The following is a 20,969-nucleotide window of genomic DNA, read 5'->3' as shown; positions in this document are numbered from 1 at the left end:
GATGTACTCCTTGCCCAATTTGGAAACAGTCTGTTGTTCCATGTCCAATTCTAACTATTGCTTCTTGACCTGCATACAGATTTATCAGGAGACAGGTAAGGTGGTCTGGTATTCCCATTTCTTGACGAATTTTTCACAGTTTCTTGTGACCCACATAGTCAAAGATTGGCGTAGTCAATAATGCAGAAGTAGATGTTTTTCTGGAACTCTTTTGCTTTTTCTGTGATCCAACAGATGTTGGCAATTTCATCAGTACTAAAAGGCAAAACTTAGTAGTTGAAGAAAAAAATATGTACTTCATTTTGCTTATGACTTTGGGTCATTAATCAGGAAGAGACTCAGTTTGGTAGTCTTTCAGTGGGGTCTTTCAGTGCTGCAATTAGATGTCACGTGGAGCTGAAGTCATGTAACGATGTGACTGAACTCTGGTTCTGTAAGGAAATTCCCAGAACTGTTCTAAGGGTAAAGGAACATCATGTCTTCAACTTAATTCAAAAAGAATTTACATATTTAAGAATAAATGGAGCAGAAGGGGAATCGAGAAGAAAAGACACTCACACACACAGATTAAAGGAAAATATTGATACTAATATTTAGAAACCCACATAAATGTCATAAGGTCATTTTTATCTTTATTCCAAATATTATTATGTCTCAGCAAACATCAAAATTTGAAGAATTAAAAGATGAAAACAAGTCAAAGAGAATTCATTGCCAGGACACTCACAAAAATACTCATAACATCAAAAATAAAATAACTAGGAGAAATCCTAGTAAAAGATGGGCAAAATCTCTGAGAGAAATTCAGGATCTAACCGAATGGAGGGATGTATTATGTCAATGATTCGGAAATCTCAACATTGTCAGTGTCAATCATTCTCAAATTTCTGTGTCTATTCTCAAATTTTTAAATCTAATCTCAATGAAAATACCCTTAAGCTTTTCTTTTGGTGAAAATGACAAGCAAATTTCTAAATTCATACAAAATACAAGCAACCAAGAATGACCAACACAGTTGGTAAGAAAAGCAACAATATTCGCTCAGGCCTTGTGTACTGGGAAGACTCAGAGGGATTGGGTAGAGCGGGAGGTGGGAGGGGGGATTGGGATGGGGAATACATGTAACTCCATGGCTGATTCATGTCAATGTACGACAAAACCCACTACATTATTGTAAAGTAATTAGCCTCCAACTAATAAAAATAAATGAAAAAAGAAAAGAATAGAAAAGAAAAGCAACGATGTTAGGAGAGTTAATGTAAAGTAACTCTTGGAAGTTAAAATTATTCAGACTTACTACAAAGTTTGAAACTCAGGGAGATGGTGAAGGACAGGGAAGCCTGGTGTGCTATAGTCCACGGGGTCACAAAGAGTCAGACTTGACTTAGCCATTGAACAACAACAACTACAAAGGTATGATAGTTAAGAAAATGCAGTATTGATGCCAGGATAAACAAATGATAACATGGAACAGAATAGAGAGTCTCAAAAAAGACAGACATGCTTGTCCTTCTGCTTATGATGAAGGCAGCACTGCAGTGGGGAAGAGTCTTCAGAAAAAGATTCTGAGTCAGTTGGATGTCCATATGAAACCTGACCCTTATCTTACACAGACATCAATCCCAGAAAGAATGCACAATAATATGCAAGAGAAAAATAATGTTTTTGTAAGATACTCTTAGAGAGTGTTTTTATGATCTTGGAGTAGGCAAAAATTTTTTTAAAGGATATAAGAAGCATTAAATGTACAGAAAAAAGTTAGTAAATGTATTTATATAAGATTAAGAAATGAGTTCGTAAAAGGACACCATTTGATTAAGAAAATGAAAATAAAAGACCAAGGGTTAAACATGGAAAATAAGTAATACGTATTTGCATGCAAAGATTTGTCATGATAAGTTGTAGTATCATAGAAATAACCCAGATTTATAGATCAGTACATGGCCATGTGATCATTCAAAGCATACTCTACAGTAAAAAAAAAAAAAAAAAAAAAGTGCTACAATAAACAACATCACGTGTGAATCCCAAACATAATTTTGAGTCTATGAAATTAGATACAAAAGATGAAATATACTGCATCATTTTAAATAAAGTTCAAACATTGATAAAACTCTCTATGTTAGCAGAAATTAGCTAGGTGATTTTCCCTTTAGAGGAGGGAAGACAAAGTTACTAGGGACAAAAGTGACTGTGGTGCTGGGGACAATGTCTTTGTCGCTCTGGATTGGGGTTCATACTGAGGTCTATACTTACTGCTCCTACATTGTTTTCTATGATTTTATGTAAGCAGGATGTTGCTTAAAAATTTATTATTCAACTTCACACTTCTTGCCCTGAGCTGAAAAAGGAATGAACAATGAGAAGATCCATATTTCACCACAAAATATCTGACTTTGAAGCCCGTTTAACCTCACTCTCTGCTCTTGGGGACATTTCACTCCAGGGGCATCCTGAGTACCAGTAGCCCTTGTCTCTCTCTCTTACCTGAGCAGATCACAGAGGCCGTGTTGCCATGGGAACAGTCAGGCCCACCCAGGACAGTCACAGGGCAACTCCACAGGAAGGACTCCGCCCCCGAGCAGTGAAATCGGGATGTTAAGATCTGATCTCCTCCTTCCACCAAGTGTGGTCCTCTGGGGGTGGAGATGGCGACTCCACAGCCGAGCTGACGACAGACAACATTGGCATTGGCCAGACTCCAGTGGGAGGCACAGGGCGCTCTCCATCGTCCAGAAATGTTCATCTCCACCTGCCCCTCACACTGAGAGGAGCCGTTTGTCATGAGCCGGACTTCTGAGTATGCTGGTAGAAGATAGGATTTCAGCAAAATCTCATACTTTTCTTACCCCAACAGAGAGTGCAGGGAGGTTAGTCCTGACCTGCATCTCACCTGAACAGACAACCTGAGCAGCTCCAATGTGGTGACACGTGCCCCCTGGACAGGGAACTCTGGGGCAGACCCGGAGCTCAGGCTCCTCCCCCTCACACCTGAACTCTTCAGCCCAGACCCGGCCATCAGACTCTCTGAAGGGCATGTGTCCCAGGACAGACACAGCCTTGCCGCATCCCAGCTCTGCACAGATGACCTGGGCAGTGGGGAGTGTGAAGTTCCCATCAGACACTGGGATCCAGGCTTCTCCAGAATGCACTTCTACTCGCCCTGAGCAGGGTCCGTCCCCTCCAGCCAGACGCACAAATCCTAAGAGGAAACAACAACAAAACCAGTGAGTGTTCGTGGTACTGACTTGGCAACTGGAAACCGCACCTCACAGGCAGTGGTGTGAAAGTTTTTCTTTTTAGGATTGGAGCATGAAGAGAGTCTTTGACAGTTATTGTCATAATTGAATTTTCATGAGCAGGTTTCTGAAGAGAAATCCAGAAGGATTACAAGGTCAGTTTGGAATGGTTGAATCCCAAGAACATACACTTTGAGACTGGTTAGAAATGTGAATTCTTTGGTCTAGGAGCCTGGAAACTACAGAGCCCAATTCAGATCACTGGAATGGCTGAATACTGGAAACATGTTTTGGCATTGGTTGGAGAAATGAATTTCTCATTTAGCAGCCTAGGGCCTATATACAGATCCAAGGACACTGTATAATATTCAGGCACTTAAACTTCAGCGTAGAGATACGCAGAACAGAACCCACCCAGAGGGACATGGGTTATGAGATTAGAGACCTGGCATCCAGACAAGCTTAGAAAGCTTTCGTGGGACTTGTGGGGCTAATATTCTGACCAGTTTTCTCTCCCAGGAGCTAGTCCTCAAGTGACTTAGGTTAGGGAAAGTCCTGAGGCTGGATCCATGAGGGCGTGCCAACTTGTAGGCGGGTGACGGCTCCAGAGAAGAAATATGGACACTATCACTAATTCACATTTATGTCATCACATCTTGTCTTTCTGATACTTTTTCATGCCAAAAAATTCCATGAATTCCTTCAGCAACCTCAGCGGGAAAGAAAATGCGTTAAGAAAACCCAGAGAGCCATAAAGAGAGAGTCCCAGCCATCTCTCTTGAAATACTAGGATTTGTCAAAGAAGCTGGGGGAGGGTGTGCTCTCAGTGGGTGTGTACCAGACAGCTGAGTTCCCAGATCGTCTCCTGTTAATGGTTTTTCTTCTCAAACAGGACTCGTAGAAAATGCTAAGGGCTGATAATAAATGATTTTTATACTATCATTGTACTAATTCTAACCACAGAAAAATGTGCATTCTTTTCAAGCACACATAGAATATTCTCCAGGCTAGCTTACAAATAAGTCTTAACAAATTCAAAAATATTAAAAATAATTTCAAGCATCTTTCATGACCATAATGGAATGGAACTAAAATTCAATAATGATCAGAAAACAGGAATTCATGAATATATACAAATTAAACCACACACTCATATTTTAAGGTTGTTTTCCTATTTCTATAAAGAATGTTATTGGGATTTAGATAGGAATTGCATTAAATCTGTAGATCACTTTGAGAACTACAGGCATTTTTACAATATTGATTATTTTAGGCCAGAAACACAGAATGACTTTCCATTGATCATTTGTCTTTAATTTCTTTCATGAATGTTTTACAATTCTCAAAGAAGATGGCATGTTGCCAAAAAAGAGGAAGATGAAGGAGGAGGAAGAAGTGACCAAACAAGCCATAATTTAGAGCCTCAATTTGAAAAAGTCTCAATATGGATAAGACATGTAAATATTTGGGGGAAACACTTGTTGAATAGCTTGTCAGCATATTACATCACCCTCTTCTCCTCTCATCTACTACCTAAGCTGCTATCCTTTCTCATTTCTCCCACTTTAGACAAGCAAACACCATTTTAAAAGATACAGATGGATGGAAAAGAAAATCAGAAAGGGTAGCTACTGCTGAAGGAGGAGGATGTAGGTGGGGCATATGGCAGGCAAGGTGGGATCAAGGAAGTTTTGAAATTAAAGGAGGAAAACCAAAATAAAAGTTCATCATTTGGTCATCAAAGGAACACATTTTGACTGAGTGAAGATAACCCAATGAAAAAAGTTTAATTCATCAAGGATAATTCCCTGATTTCTGGGTGTGTTCTGATTGTTTATTTCTAAAGTTCTTCCTGGTAAAGGACTGTTTAGTGATGCCCAACATCCAACCAAAAAATTATTAGAATTTCCAAAAGAGAGAAATTTAACCCATAACACATTTTTAACAAGCAATCATTTAAAGTAAGTTCAGAAATTACAGAAATGATTGAATTGGCTGAACAGCTCCTTAAACTCCTAATATCAATTTGCTTAATGAAGAATAAAAATAAACAGGGGGGAAAACTAGGAAAAATAGACAAATGAGATTTCTGAAACTGAATAACATAGTATTGGGATGAACAATTATTTGGATTAATTACACAAGAGACTAGACATTGCAGAATAAAAGAATTGGGAAATGAAATACAGCAGTAGAGACTATCTAAATTGAACCAAAGAGAGTAAAAAGGCAGAAAAATATGAATGGAAACTCAATGGCATGTGGGATAATATCAAAATATATAAAATATATGTATTTAGAGATTCAGAATAAGAGATGTGCAGGAAAATGTTAAGAAAAGATGAATGAAATTTTCCTAAAGTTATTGAATGCTGTAAACCCACTCACCCAAAAAGCTAAACAAAACCCAAACAAGATAATGAAACCATTCTCAGAAAACTTGACAATGTAATTACTGAAATTCAAAAAACTATTATAAACAAAAATATCTTAAGAGCAGCCAGGAAAGTTTGACACATTATATACAGGAAACAAAAGGATAAGTATTATTTACTGACTTTGTTGGAGGCAATGAAAGTCAGATGACAATGTAAAAACATATGTAAAGTATTGGGGTTGGGCATTTGTTAACCTAGAATTTAATAACCTGTGAAAATACTTTTCAAAACTGAATGAAAATTAAAATGATTTCAGGTCAACGAAAGATGATAGACTTGGAGGCCACCAGACACACACTATACAAAACTGCCTCAGAAAGTTCTTCAAGCTAAAGGGAGATGACAGCAGATGAAAACAGGGACCTCTCAAAGCTGTAGAGACTGTGCCAAATGCTGATTCTCTATTAGAAGATTTAACCCAAAAGTGTTAGCAACAAACTATAAGATTCATAATAAATGTATAAGTAGAATGTATGACAATGATAGCACTAACGACAAGAACAGGAAAGTGGAAGAAAAGCATAGTGACTGACATTGCATGTTGTGATATAATATCACTTCAAGGTAAAATGTAACTAAAGATTAATAACTCAACACTGGGCTTCCCAGGTGGTTCAGTGCTGAAGACTCCACCTGCCAATGCAGAAGACGTGGGATCGATCTGTGGTCTAGGAAGGTCCCGCATACCACGGAGCAACTAAGCCCGTGCACCACAACTAGTGAGCCTGTGCTCTAGAGCCCAGGGGCCACGACTACTGAAGCTTGTGCGCCCTAGAGCCTGTGCTCCAAAACAGGAGAGGCCACCGCAGTGAGAAGCTTGAGTACTGCAACTAGAGAGTAGCCTCTGATCTCCGCAGCTAGAGAAAAGCCCATGCAGCAATGAAGACCCAGCACAGCAAAAAATAAAAATTATTTTAAAAATTACAAAGAGTTAAACATTATAATCACCTAAAAATCTGATACAATTAATAAACCAGTAGAGTATTTAAACTAAAATGACAAAATATACTAGAAGATTAAAATAAGAACAAAGATATAACAAAGAGCAGGCAAGTACATTTAAACTCAATTATATCAATAATTATATTAAATGTAAATCATTTAAGTACTCCAAATAAAAAACAAAATAATCAGACCAGATAAAGTAAGACAAAATAACATACTGTCTACAAACATGGATATGTTTAAATATAAACACAGAAACATATTAAAGAGGTAAAAATTACATACAATGCAAACACAAATCAGAGAAAACTGTATATAATATCTAAATTAATATCATACAAAGTCAGACTATAAGACAAAGAATGCATTCAGAGAAAAAGAAACATTTTATGATAATAAAATACAAAAGAAATTACATAGTATCAAAACTGGTGGGTTAAAAATAAAGTGATGCTTAGAAGAAAATTTAGAACCTTGACGTTTCCTTGATGATTATATTAGAATAAAAATAGAAACAGAAGGAAATGATCCAAGACTCCACCTCAAGAATCTACAAAAGCAACAGCAATCATAACTGAAAAAGAGGAATGAAAACTAAGTATAGAAATCAATTAAGAAGAAAGCAAATATGCAATCAAGAAAATCAATAGAGTCCATGAATGATTCTCTTAAAAAGAACATTAACACTGATAATCTTCTAGCAAAACCAATTAAGAAAAAAGAGGGAACACATTAACGGCACCAGTAACAAAAGGAGGAGTATTATTGTAGATCTTCCCAACATCTAAGGATATGATACATGAACCAGTGTTACTAATTGGAAATTTTTTTGTAAAATGAGTCAAGTCCTTGAAAACACATTACTTAGGAAACAAAACTCACCAAAATCTGATGCCAAAAAAAAGAGAAAAATATGAGTAAACATATTTGATAAATAAACAGAATCCATATTATAAAAATTTTCCACTAAGAAAACTGCCAGCTACAAATGCTAGCACTTCCACAGAGCTCAGAAATGACTCCCACAACAAGATAAAGGAAGAGAGGGAGGGAAGGAATGAGGGCAGGAAGGAAGTGTCACACAGAGGCTGTGGTGACAGTACAAATTGACCTGCATCTTTCCAACCCTCCCCTCCTGCAATCCTTGCATCTTCATCCCCTCACCATTTTGTACTTCAATACTGTAGTTCCTGGTGGCTCAGAAGATAACCAAGACTCTGCCTGCAATGTAGGAGACCCAGATTTGATCCCTGGGTGAGGAAGATCCCCTAGAGAAAGAAATGGCAACCCACTCCAGTATTCTTGCCTGGAGAATCCTATGGTCCATGGGGTCGCAAAGAGTAGGACAGGACTGAAGAAACTTGGAACACTTGCACCACAGTCCTTCACAATTTGTGTGTTCCCTTCCAAATCTTCCTCCTGAACCCCATGACATCTCCTCATTATTTCAAACAAGCCTCTCTACGTTCTTCTCTGGTCATTGTTTCCATTCTACATTTCTCCTAAACATGGTACTTCACTTCCAGCAATCCACTACTGAGGCTGAAATTTCTCTTCCATACCTGACTCCTAAGGTTGAGCAGAAGAAACTCCAAGAGTTCAATTTTGATTAAGATAATGAAAAGACATGCTATTCTAATCTTATCTCTGCTACATCACTACCACTTTGACTTATCTTCGCATCATTAAAACATGTCTGAAAATACGGAAAAGACAGACCAAGGGGAGGAAACTAGTGACAAAAAGAGAAATAGAAGGAACCTGGAACCATTCATAAAAATGTCAGAGCCTAAATTAGAGCCACCTCATGTGAAGAGTTGACTCATTGGAAAAGACCCTGATGCTGGGAGGGATTGGGGGCAGGAGGAGAAGGGGACGACAGAGGGTGAGATGGCTGGATGGCATCACCAACTCGGTGGACAAGTGTTTGAGTAAACTCTGGGAGTTTGTGATTGACAGGGAGGTCTGGCTTGCTGTGATTCATGGGGTCACAAAGAGTCGGACACGACGGAGTGGCTGAACTGAACTGAACTGACTGAAATTAGAGCAATGGTAGTCAGGGAGTACAAACCACAATCAAGGTTTAAATATCAGAGCACTTTCCAATTCTCTACTTTTAAATGTATCTTAACTGGAATTAATATCAAGACATCAGTATTCTTAGGATGGTAACATTCGGAGTTCTAATTTCACCCAAATTTCAAACATCACACACTCCATTTTCATCCAGATGCTGATTTATCAAAATAAGGTAGAGACACCTGTAGTGTCTCCACAAATGTATCTGCAGTTGGAACCATGATGAGGGCATTGTGACCATGAGGAAGGTTACTTGAGATGCCAGAAAACAGGTTTGCTTAAAATAAAAGTTTCTAACTAAAATTCAAATGCACCTCGAAAATAATTCTTTTTTTATTAGTTGGAGGCTAATTATTTTACAATATTGTAGTGGGTTTTTTCATACATTGACATGAATCAGCCATGGAGTTACATGTATTCCCCATCCCGATCCCCCCTCCCACCTCCCTCTCCACCCGATTCCTCTGGGTCTTCCCAGTGCACCAGGCTCCAGCACTTGTCTCATGCATCCCACCTGGGCTGGTGACCTGTTTCACCATAGATAATATACGTGCTGTTCTCTTGAAACATCCTACCCTCGCCTTCTCCCACAGAGTCCAAAAGTCTGTTCTATACATCTGTGTCTCTTTTTCTGTTTTGCATATAGGGTTACACAAATATATGGAATTTAGAAAGATGGTAATGAAAATAATTATTTTTAATAAGAATAATAAAGACAATGGAAGAAAACATTTTGAAGAGATGGATAGATTTATGACATAAGTGCTGTAACGGTTTCTCAAAGCATAGTTATCAGGCAGTCTTGTATGTCAGTCATACCACAATAAAGTACTATTTAAAAAGGAAAAGAATTGTCTTCTTAAGGGCCTCAACTAGAATCATCAAAGATCTGCTGAAGGTGAGATTAGAAAAGATCACTTTTCCAATGATCTTCCTCAACATAAACACCCAAGAGCTGACTGGCTGTGGCTGCTGAGGACCTACTGCAGGTGTCCTCAGGGCTCCCCTGTCCCACCGTCTCATTAGATGGGATGATACTATCCTAAGAGCAGCCTTCTACCTTAGGGAATTCACTGTGATATCTAACAATATCTTCCTCCAGTCCAGCTGCTCTGCTGTGATTAATAACCTGGACATCAAATCCAGCATTGTGATAACAACTAGAAGCATCACTGTCAAATACTGTGAGCACCCATTCACACCCTAGTTTCACTGCTGTCTTTACTGCATCCACCTTGGCATAGGTCAAATATACTTAGATAGCACTGAGCGCATCTTAGGAGTCACTTCAGGTCCTCTTAGGTTCAATTCAGTTCAGTTCAGTTCAGTCGCTCAGTTATGTCTGACTCTTTGCAACCACATGGATTGCAGCACGCCAGGCCTCCCTGTCCATCAGCAACTCCCAGAGTTTACTTTAACTCATGTCCATTCAGTTGGTGATGCCATCCAACCATCTCATTCTCTGTTTCCCCTTCTCCTGCCTTCAATCTTTCCAGCATCAGGGTCTTTTCAAATGAGTCAGTTCTTCGCATAAGATGGCCAAAGGATTGGAGTTTCGGCTTCAGCATCAGTCCTTCCAATGAATGTTCAGGATGGATTACCTTTAGGATGGACAGTTTGGATCTCCTTGCTGTCCAAGGGACTCTCAAGAGTCTTCTCCAACACCACAGTTCAAAAGCATCAGTTCTTCAGTGTTCAGCTTTCTTTATAGTCCAACTCTCACTTCCATACAGGACTACTGGAAAAACCATAGCTTTGACTAGACGGGTCTTTGTTGACAAAGAAATGTCTCTGCTTTTTAATATGCTGTCTAGGTTGGTCATAGCTTTTCTTCCAAGGAGCAAGCGTCTTTTAATTCATGGCTGCAGTCACCATCTGCAGCGATTTTGCAGTTTAATAAAAAAGTCTGTCACTATTTCCACTGTTACCCAATCTATTTGCTAGGAAGAGATGGGGCCGGATGCTATGATCTTAGTTTCTGAATGTTGAGATTTAAGCTAACTTTTTCGCTTTCCTCTTTCACTATTGTCAAGAGGCTCTTTAGTTCTTCACTTTCTGCCATAACTGTGATGTCATCTGCATATCTGAGGTTATTGATATTTCTCCAGGCAATCTTGATTCCAATGTGTGCTTCATTCAGTCCTACATTTCTCATGATGTACTCTGCATATAAGTTAAATAAACAGGATGACAGTATACAGCCTTGACATACTCCTTCCCCGATTTGGAACCAGTCTTCTGTTCTATGTCCGGTTCTAACTGTTGCTTCTTGACTTGAATACAGATTTCTCAGGAGGCAGGTCAGATGGTCTGGTATTCCCATCGCTTGAAGTATTTTCCAGTTTGTTGTGATCCACACAGTTAAAGGCTTTGGCATAGTCAATAAAGTAGAAGTAGATGTTTTTCTCAAACTCTCCTGCCTTTTCAATGAACCAACGGATGTTGGCAATTTGATCTCTGGTTCTTCTGCCTTTTCTACATCCAGCTTAAACATCTGGAAGTTCATAGTTCATGGACCACAGCCTTGTCTAACTCAATGAAACTATGAGCCATGCCATGTAAGGCCACCCAGGACAGACGGGTCTTAGTGGAGAGTTCTGACAAGATGTGGTCCACTGGAGAAGGAAAGGCAAACCACTTCAGTATTCTTGACTTGAGAACCCCATGAACTCTTAGATTCACTGCCTCTTATACGTGATGTGCGTCAGCTACTGTGTTGTAGAATTCAAGACTTCATTTTCCTGCTCCCTCAACATCCCTGCAAATGTGATGTTAGCTCCCCACTCGATTGGTCAAGTGCACCAGTGGGATGAGAATTTTCCCTGCCACAAATCCCACTTCTGGCCTCCTCTGACTGTGACCTAAGGACATTTAAATGCACCATTGAATTTCTGTCACACCTTTTCCTTGTGCAAGTGCACCATGACATCCAGTATTGTCATTTGTCCATGGATCTTCACAGGACCTTCTGGGGTCACCATTGCCTGGTTGAGCCTGTTCTATTGGCACATCCCCCACATACCAACCTGATGGAGTATGGTGACTCTGACTTTTAGGACCTATGAGGATGATAAACCTTGTTGCCTACAACTCTCCTATGAACCGCCCGCAACAATGTAGCCACACCCTACTGACCAGTCAAAGAAAACAGAACAATTACCATGATAAGACCACGTCACAGAAGTCGAACCCAGAAGCTCTATCTATATGAAACTTTTGACCTCACCTCTGCCTCCTGTGACACATCACACAGACCCTTCACCCAAGTATGTTCTAAAGGCTGTATCCATAATCTCGAGTCATTCTGGTAATAAGATGGAGGCTCTTCCTGCTAGAGATCCCCACACAGACCAGACAGGACTTACCTGAGCAGACTACTCCAGCATCCTTGTCATGGGTATAGCTATCATTACGATAGTCTTTAATATTAGAATGCTTACAGTCACTGACAGCTGACTCTACCCCTTTACATGAAGTATACAAAAGCCAAATGGGGCCAAGCCCTGGTCCAAAATAAGCTTCTTTAGGAATACCAACAGCAGCTCCACACCCCAGCTGTCTGCACAGAACAGATGCATCCTTCAAGCTCAAGTCGAAATCAACCACTGTGCCCCATTCTCCTTGATGCTTTACTTCCACTCTCCCCTCACAGCGGTGGGCTCCATCCTTCAGCCTCACCTCCAGATCTGCAAGAGAGACACAGACACAGGACACAGGAAAGACTTTAGGAGACTTGCAGTGGTATAAGTATTTAAAATATTAGCTCTCTGAGGAGCAAAAAAGTGCATGGGATATAGTATTTCCTGACCTCTGTGGTATAAACAGTCCCACCAAGGCCAACTTTAAACTCCCAATGTGCTATCACTGAACACAGAGCAGGAAGGGAGGTACCAGGTATTTCTCAGGAGCCTGTAGAACCAGCTCCAAGGACACCACCAAGGACAGGCCGTCAGAGACTCTGGATGCTGCCCTCCCTGTAGATGTGCCCAAGGCTACTAGGCCCAGCTTTCCCATCTCAGTTACAGCTCATGTCCCGGGATCCAGGGAGGAATCCTCCGAATCCTTCCCTTTCCATAAGGAGCACCTCATCCAGCTTAGGAACAGAGGGCTGGGGTAACAGGCTCTAAAATGTCCTGGTTATTCCTGCCATCTAGTGTTCATGTCCTTGTGTAATTCCACTCTCGAATGTACCTAATAACATGCATCTAACAAATGGAATTTGACAAAAGTGATCAGATGTCACTTTAGCGATTAAATTATAAAACGACTCTGGTTTCTGCATATAAAAATGAGTTCCTGTAAGAACATCATAGATGGAGACATTACTAGTGTTTAGTTCAGTTCAGTTCAGTTGCTCAGTCATTTCATATTCGTTGAGACCCCATGGACGGCAGTACGCCAGGCCTCCCTGTCCATCACCAACTCCTGGAGTTTACTCAAACTCATATCCATTCAGTCAGTGATGCCATCCAAGCATCTCATCCTCTGTCATCCCCTTGTCCTCCCACCTTTAAACTTTCCCACCATCAGGGTCTTTTCAAATGAGTCAGTTCTTCACATCAGGTAGCCAAAGTATTGGAGTTTCAGCTTCAGCATCAGTCCTTCCAATGAATATTCAGGACTAATTTCCTTTAGGATGGATTGGTTCAGCAACATTTAAAATTCTCTTTTTATGAGCACATGGAAATAGTAATACTTCCTTGCCTATTTGAAGTTAAGCATAACCATGTTATCTGGCTCATTCATTGAAGTGGGAGGACAAACGTTGTCACTTCCACATAGAAACATTTAAGAGCCAATGTATTTTTACCACAGCAAATACTGAAGCCTTGTGTTGCAGTGGGAGCATAATAAAATGGTGGAGCATTCAACAACCTGAGTGCTTGAAGAATTATGATAGCAGAGTCCTGCCAAAGTAAACAGAACATATCATATAAGGATAAATTTTGGGTTTTTGTTACTATAACATACCTAGTTCACTTTTACTAAAATGGAAAATAACAGAAGAAAATTGACAAAGAGAAAAATACTAAGATACACACAATGTATATAAAATTGAGAAATATCTATACTAACATCTAAATCCCCAAGATCAAAAAGAGATGCCAGGGTAGAGTAAACTGAAGCCTTAGAATTACTGAGAGAGATAAAATGCCAATCTAAAATTCTACACTCAAAAATATTCTCTTAAAGAATAAAGACCTCAAACGTGTCATTATCAAAATGCTGATATACAAGACAGCAGCCTCAATCCTCTTAAAAAAAGACCAAAAGTTAGACAGTGATCAGTAATAAAAACAGCTCCAGAAAGATCTGGAGTACTCTAAGAAGTTTGACCACGCCAAGATACTGTCATTTTGGAGGCATCATTCCATCCTCCAAACCAGCATCACTCAGTGTCAAGGCTGCCAGGAGAGTTCCTCTCGCCAGGAGGGTAAGAGCAGGCTGAGTAACCAGTGTCACTAGCCTTTGGGGGAACCATATGAAAATCCTGCTTCAGGTTCACTTCACGCAGACCTGCAAAGCTGACCCAGTCTTATAGAGATGGCTAGGCAAAAGAAAGAAGAGCAAAGGACCAATAGCAACCACATGGCAGGAGAAATTGCAGTTCACAGTGACCTGCTCTGCAGACAGATGCAGCAGATTTTACCCCTGAAAGAATAAATAACCAGCACAGATGACGGTTTTCCAGTAGTCATATATGGGAGTGAGAGTTGGACCACAAAGAAGGCTGAGCACTGAAGAAAGGATGCTTTCAAACTGTGGTGCTAGAGAAGACTCTTGAGAGTTCTTTGAACAGCAAGGAGATCAAACCAGTCAATCCTAAAAGGAATCAACCCTGAATATTGATTGAAATGACTGATGCTGAAGCGGAAGCTGCAATACTTTGACCACCTGATGCAAAGTGCTGACTCATTGGAAAAGACCCTGATGCTAGGAAAGACTGAAGGAAAAGGAAAAAGGAAGCACAGGATGAGATGGTTAGATAGCATCACCAGCTCAATGGACATGAGTTTGAGCAATGAGCCGTTGTTGGTCTTGGCCTTTGCTGCCTTCCTAGGCCTTCCCACAACATGAGCACCTGCAACCATCATCTCCCCCGCAGAGGCATCTACAACAGGCCCCCAAATCCAAATGTGTGCACACCATTAGCTCTGGCCACCACCACTGCTGGTCATGATTCCTAGGCTCAGGAACCAGATGTGCTGCTGAGGACACCAACAACCATTCCAGTGATGGCAGACACCCTGCAACACTTGCCAAACACCACACAGTTATCAGTGCTGTGAATGTCAGCAGCCTGAGCCAAACGGATCTCATGCCCTCCCAGACTCAGTGCCACCTTATGCCTCTGCATTTGACACCCTGCATTACATTCCAATGTGCTGCTACCCAGAAGTGAAAGGCTTTCTCTACTGAAATCAGGACATAGATTCTGGTAGAGGTGACTGCTTTTCTAAATGTGCAGACATCTACAAGAGAGTAAGACATCAAGAAGAATCAGGGAAGCAAATTCCCACCAAAAGAATACAGTAAACCTCCTGTAACATGTTCAAAGTAATGGAGATCCAAGAATTGCCTGACAAAGAATTCAAAATAATGCTTCAAATGATGCTCAGAGAGTTCCAAGAGAACTCAAATATTTAATGATACCAGGAAAAGGAAAGAAATTAAATAAGAAGAGCAAAAGACATACAAAATATATTTTTAAAAAAAGGACTAACCAGATATTTTGTGATTTCCTGATAGCTCAGTTGGTAAAGAATCCACCTGCAATGCAGGAGACCCTGCTTCAATTCCTGGGTCAGGAATATCTGCTGGAGAAGGAATAGGCTACCCACTCCAGTATCTTGGTCTCCTCTTGTGGCTGGTAAAGAATCAGTATGCAATGCAGGAGACCTGGGTTCCATCCTTGAGTTTGGAAGATCCCCTGGAGAAGGGAAAGACTACCCACTCCAGTAAGGCCTGGCGAATTCCATAGACTGTGTATCCATGGGGTCACAAAGAGTCAGACATGACTGAATGACTTTCACTTCCTCAAATCTTCAACCAGATATTCTGAAGCTGAATAATAAATGGATGGGCTTCCCAGGTGGCGCTAGTGGTAAAGAACCTGTCTGCAAGTGCATGAAATGTAAGAGACTTGGGTTCGATCCCTGGGTCCGGAAGATCACCTGGAGGAGTGCATGACAATCCACTTCAGTATTCTTGCCTGGAGAATACCATGGAGAGAGGAGCCTGCTAGGCTACAGTCCATAGCATCACAAAGAGTCAGCCATGAGAGGCGACTTAACATGGACAATACAATGAGTAAACTGAAGAATTCAACACAGAGATTCAACAACAGACTTGACGAATTGAAAGAAAAAGAAGAAAGAATCAATGTGTTAGAAGAAAGATTAGTTGAATCAAACAGAGGAGGCAAAGGAGAATGAAAGGAATATAGAAAGCCAGTGAGAACTAAGGACACCATAAAGAGAAACAACGTATGGACTGGAGTCACAGCTGAAGAAGTGAAGGAGAAAAGAATTAAGGGCTGAGGATTTCCCTGGTGATATAATGGTTAAAAATCCACCTGCCAATGCAGGGGACATGAGTTCAAACCCTGGTCCAGGAAGATTCCATGTGCTGCGGAGCAACTAAGCTAGTGTGCCACAGCTACTGAAATCTGTGCACCTATCTGTCCAGCACTGGGCTCTGTGAGAGGCTCTGCCTGCTGGCCTCACCTGTTCCCATCAGGTGTCCATTAGGGAGCAAAGAAGCCCAAAGCCAGTAGAGGGGTCCTCTCCTGCTGGTCTGCAGCAGGAGAAGCCACTGCAGTGAGAAGCCTGCACACTGCAGCGAAGAGTAGCCCCTGCTTACTGCAACTCGTGAAAGCCTGCATGCAACAGGGAGACCTAGCACAGCGAAAAACAAATAATTAAAAAAGAAAGAAAGAAAGCCAGTGAATTTCCAAACCTGGAGAAAGATCTGAACATTTAAGTTCAAGAAGCTAATAAGTCACCCCAAAACTTCAATCCAAAACAATCTTCTCCAAGACTCACAGAATAAACTGTCCAAATTCAAAGACAGAGAGAGAATTCTGTAAGGTCTAAAGAGAAAAAAAATTCTATCATGCAAGAGAACTCCCCTAAGGAGATCAGCGGATTCGTCCAAAGAAACCTTGCAGACCACAACAGAAGGATTGATGACATACTCCACTCTCACTCAGGGGAAGCAGCTCCTGGGGAGGGACAGGAGAGGGCATGAGAGAAAGAGCTCCCTACAGAGTCACAGCAGCTCCTGGGAGGGGAAAGGACAGTACCAGGCCCCCAGCAAGACAGGAAATGAGTCACAGGGACCGGGGCAGGGACTTGGGAACTTACACACATGGGGCTGCACATCAACTGATCTTTACAGACAAGAGGGACAATTCGTTCATTGGAAGGACTGGTGTTGAAGCTGAAACTCCAATACTTTGGCCACCTGATGTGAAGAGCTGACTCATTTGAAAAGACCCTGATGCTGGGAAAGAGTGAAGGCGGGAAGAGAAGGGGACGACAGAGGATGAGCTGGTTGGATGGCATCACCGACTGAATGGACATGAGTTAGAGTAAACTCTGGGTGTTGGTGATGGACAGGCAGGCCTGCCTGGTGTGCTGCAGTCAATGGGGTTGCAAAGAGTCAGTCACGACTGAGGGACTGAACTGAACTGAACTGAACAGACAAGAGGACCCTCTCCTGGCTTTGGGCTTCTTTGCTCCCTAATGGACACCTGGTGGGAACAGGTGAGGCCAGCAGGCAGAGCTTCTCACAGAGCCCAGTGCTGGACAGACACGGCAACAAGCAGATGGGAGCCGGGGGGATGGGGGAGAGGAGGCAGAGAGAGGCAGGCTGGTGTAAGATTATCTCTGATCCAGTTACATGGAACGACAATGACACCCAGCCCTGTGGACACCCTGTGTGCTTCACAGATCAACGGACTCAGTACCTGCTCAGTACTGAGCACATTCTTCTCACACAGACAGGCTCCACCTCCCCTCACACATACACACACACATAGGTTCACACACTCCCCTATACACACATATTCTCTCACACACACACAGCCTCACACAACCTCACTCACCCACACATACTCCTCACACACCTTCATACATCACTTGCACACTCCTCACACACTCCACAAACACATACACTCTTCACACCCTCACACACTACTCACACACTCCTCACACACCCTCACTCACCCACACATACTCCTCACACACCTTCATACATCACTTGCACACTCCTCACACACTCCACAAACACATACACTCTTCACACCCTCACACACACAATCTCTTCACATACACACACACCCTCACACACACACACACACTCTTCATACCCTCACACACACACACCCTCACACACTCCTCACCTGCACACATACACACACACAATCACAGAGCCTACAGGAGTGAAGACAGGAAACATGGGGACCCAGGGGCAGTGCTCACACACCAGGCATGGGCAGCATGTGGGAACAGCCCAGAGCCCAGCTGAGCTCAGTCACTGGAATTCCCACACACTGGGAGCCACAGGGACTCCTGGAAGCTCCCTGAGAAAAGGGAGACAGTGGAGGGACTCAGGGTGATCCACCTCGGTCCAGACCAAACCTCACTGCTCTGTAAAATCTGCCTCTATGGCCAGTGGACCCCCCACAGGAGAGGGACCAGTATTCACAGTCAGTGAGGTTCCTTTTTGGTCAAAAACACTGAGGCTCGGCTCCAGAACCCCAGACACTTTTCCCTTCACCAAGGCGTCCACTCCCTGCTATGGACCCAGGACAGAGGGGCAGCTCTTACCTTGACCACCCACCACGGTGCTGAGGAGGAGGACATAGAGTCCCTGGAGGGAGAGGTGTTGGCTTAGAGCCATCCTGACCCCACGTCCTCAAGGTCACAGTCCCAGCTGCAGGATCAGCCTGTGAGGAGGTGTCAGGGTGCCGACCGGGGTCTATATAGACCGTCCCCTACATCCTCCCTCCTGAGAGCCAATAGCAACACCTTTCACCATTTCAGGCACTATCGGAGGCTGCATCTGCCACTTTCTGAAGCTCAGACACCAATGAGCTTCTGAATATTCAACATCTCCTTATATGAGCAACACGGACCTTTGACCTCCCGCTTCTGTGGTCCTGAGAGCTGGGTCCCACCACTGGGACTGGGGGAGAAAAAATTCATCAAAAAGCATGAGTGCCTTTCTCTCCCCTGATCACCCTGGTCGATATCTGCAGACTGTGAGATCTCACAGGGTCTGGGTGTGGATAACTTTTGTGAATCAAGTATTGATCTTCCCTGGCACTGAGCTTAAGGCGGAAGCAGAGAACTACAAGAAGTCTTGAAATACAAGAGTATTTATCAGGTGAGCAGAAAATGAGGACCAGGAGTACAGGAATTCACGGGTGACTGTGAAGGCAAGAAGTGAGACCCATCAAGTTGGGGGGATCAGATTGCATGTCTTTTCCCGCCTCTCAGAATGATCTGGAGACTGAGTCCTGGAGCTCATGCTGACAAGCTCAGTCGTGTCTGACTCTTTGCAACCCATGGACTGTACCTTACCAGCCTCCTCTGTGCAATAGATTTCCCAGGCAAGAATACTGGAGGGGGTTGTCATTTCCTTCTAAAGGGATCTTTCTGACTCGAGGATCAAACCCACGTCTCCTGCATTGGCAGGCGGGTTCCCTATAGGGACATTCAGACATGTTAAATCTCTTTCCCTTTATTGCATTTCATTTTATGTGAAGTATCTCTTTCAGCTAGTCACTAAATGATGCTGACAGAGAGAAAGAGATTGCTATTAAAGGAAACAAAGAAAAAGGAGGAGTCGTCATTCATCTCTAGCCCACCAAAATAGGAGCAGGGATCTCTAGAAGAAAACATGGGGCTTCACTGCTAACTCAGCAGTAAAAGTCTGCCCACCAAACAAGAGACTTGGATTCGATCCCTGGGTCGGGAAGGTCCCCTGGAGAAGGAAATGGTGACCCACTCCAGTATTCTTGCCTGGAGAAAATCCGTGGACAGAAGGGCCTGGCTGGATACAGTTCATCGTGTCGAAATAAGTTGGATACGACTAAGTGACTAAACAATGAAAACAAAAAGAAAATTATAGCTTAGAAAGACTCAAGTTTTCTAAACTTCTCATGTACCCCCTTTATATGCTGAGAGTATGGTTTGGTAAGATTCAAATACATTTGTATTATAAACCATAACTAAAGAAGACGCAAAATATAATTTAAGGGAACAGCTCCAGAGAGATGAAGAAATAGAAAGTCTTCTGTTACATGATGTCTGCAGGCCAGGGGCAAAGAAGGGTTAAGGGAAGCAGAGAAGAGAAGGGGGTTCATGCTGCCTGAAACCACCAATGAACCCACCTCCTCTGCTCTGCATTTAAGAGGAAACGTGGCGGCAAGAATGGAATCCCAGGTGGGTTGATGGGACAGATCCAAACAGAAGGGATGGTGTCCAGTGTAGCCATTGCTGACTTGTTCTGTTTCCACTCAACAGAGAAGTTCCCAGATGCTCCCCCAGAAGGTACCCCTGGGATGAATAGAGAGACTGAGAAGGGCCATAAGGGATGCAAGATAGAGCTCCCTCATTGAAATTCAATGTCACTAATTTGCTGCCCCCTTTCCTCATGCCCCCTCAGGCTCAAGATTCCCATGATGCAGCCCTGTGATCCAAACAAGCCACCCTGAGGCCCTCTCACCCTGACTCCCTCTTTTTAGCACAGAATGGAAGGAAGCATCTGTGACACACAGGCCCCAGAGTCCCCACCGGAGTTCAGAGACAGCTTCATTAGCCACCCATGGCCCACCTTAAGGTCTCAGCCTGGCCAACACCCAGGGCAGTTGCAGGTTAGTCCACAGCCCTGTCATATCCCCCACCAGAGGGACCCCTCATCCCAGTCAGCAGACACATCTTCTCTGTTCCGCCATGCCCGTCCTTCCTAGTTGACTTGGGAGAAAAGACAGTTGACACATGATTTTCTTCCTCTAAATATGCTAATATTTACCAATTATTTATGCAAGAATCACCTCCTTGTCATCCGGTCCTCTCACTCTCAAGCCCCATGACTGTACCTGACCCTGTCTCCTTCTATATCTGGAACTTTAACACATTAATGATAAAAATTATTATAAATATCAAAACCAAACTTTAAACTCAGTTGCTGAAGTAAGGCCAGGATCTGCTCAGCCACTTAGAATTGATGCTCTACTCCCTCTGGGCCCAAAGTCATC

At 42.4% G+C, this 20,969-nt stretch overlaps 2 protein-coding genes across 2 annotated transcripts in view; one reads left to right on the top strand and one right to left on the bottom strand.

The window, feature by feature from the left end:
• LOC122423343 (antigen WC1.1-like) overlaps nt 1-18,617 on the bottom strand; it is a 55,334-nt gene extending 36,717 nt beyond the window's left edge. The window contains 4 exon segments of the mRNA XM_043440298.1: nt 2,488-2,805; nt 2,894-3,202; nt 12,067-12,387; nt 18,535-18,617. Coding sequence (XP_043296233.1) covers nt 2,488-2,805; nt 2,894-3,202; nt 12,067-12,387; nt 18,535-18,607 — 1,021 coding nt within the window. The 5' untranslated portion in view covers nt 18,608-18,617.
• LOC122423345 (antigen WC1.1-like) overlaps nt 1-20,969 on the top strand; it is a 246,079-nt gene that overhangs the window by 116,004 nt on the left and 109,106 nt on the right. The window lies entirely within an intron of this gene.

The sequence above is a fragment of the Cervus canadensis genome, chromosome 21 (genome assembly GCF_019320065.1).
Source record: "Cervus canadensis isolate Bull #8, Minnesota chromosome 21, ASM1932006v1, whole genome shotgun sequence".
Classification (NCBI taxonomy): Eukaryota; Metazoa; Chordata; class Mammalia; order Artiodactyla; family Cervidae; genus Cervus; species Cervus canadensis.
This window is presented reverse-complemented; position numbering and strand designations above follow the sequence as displayed.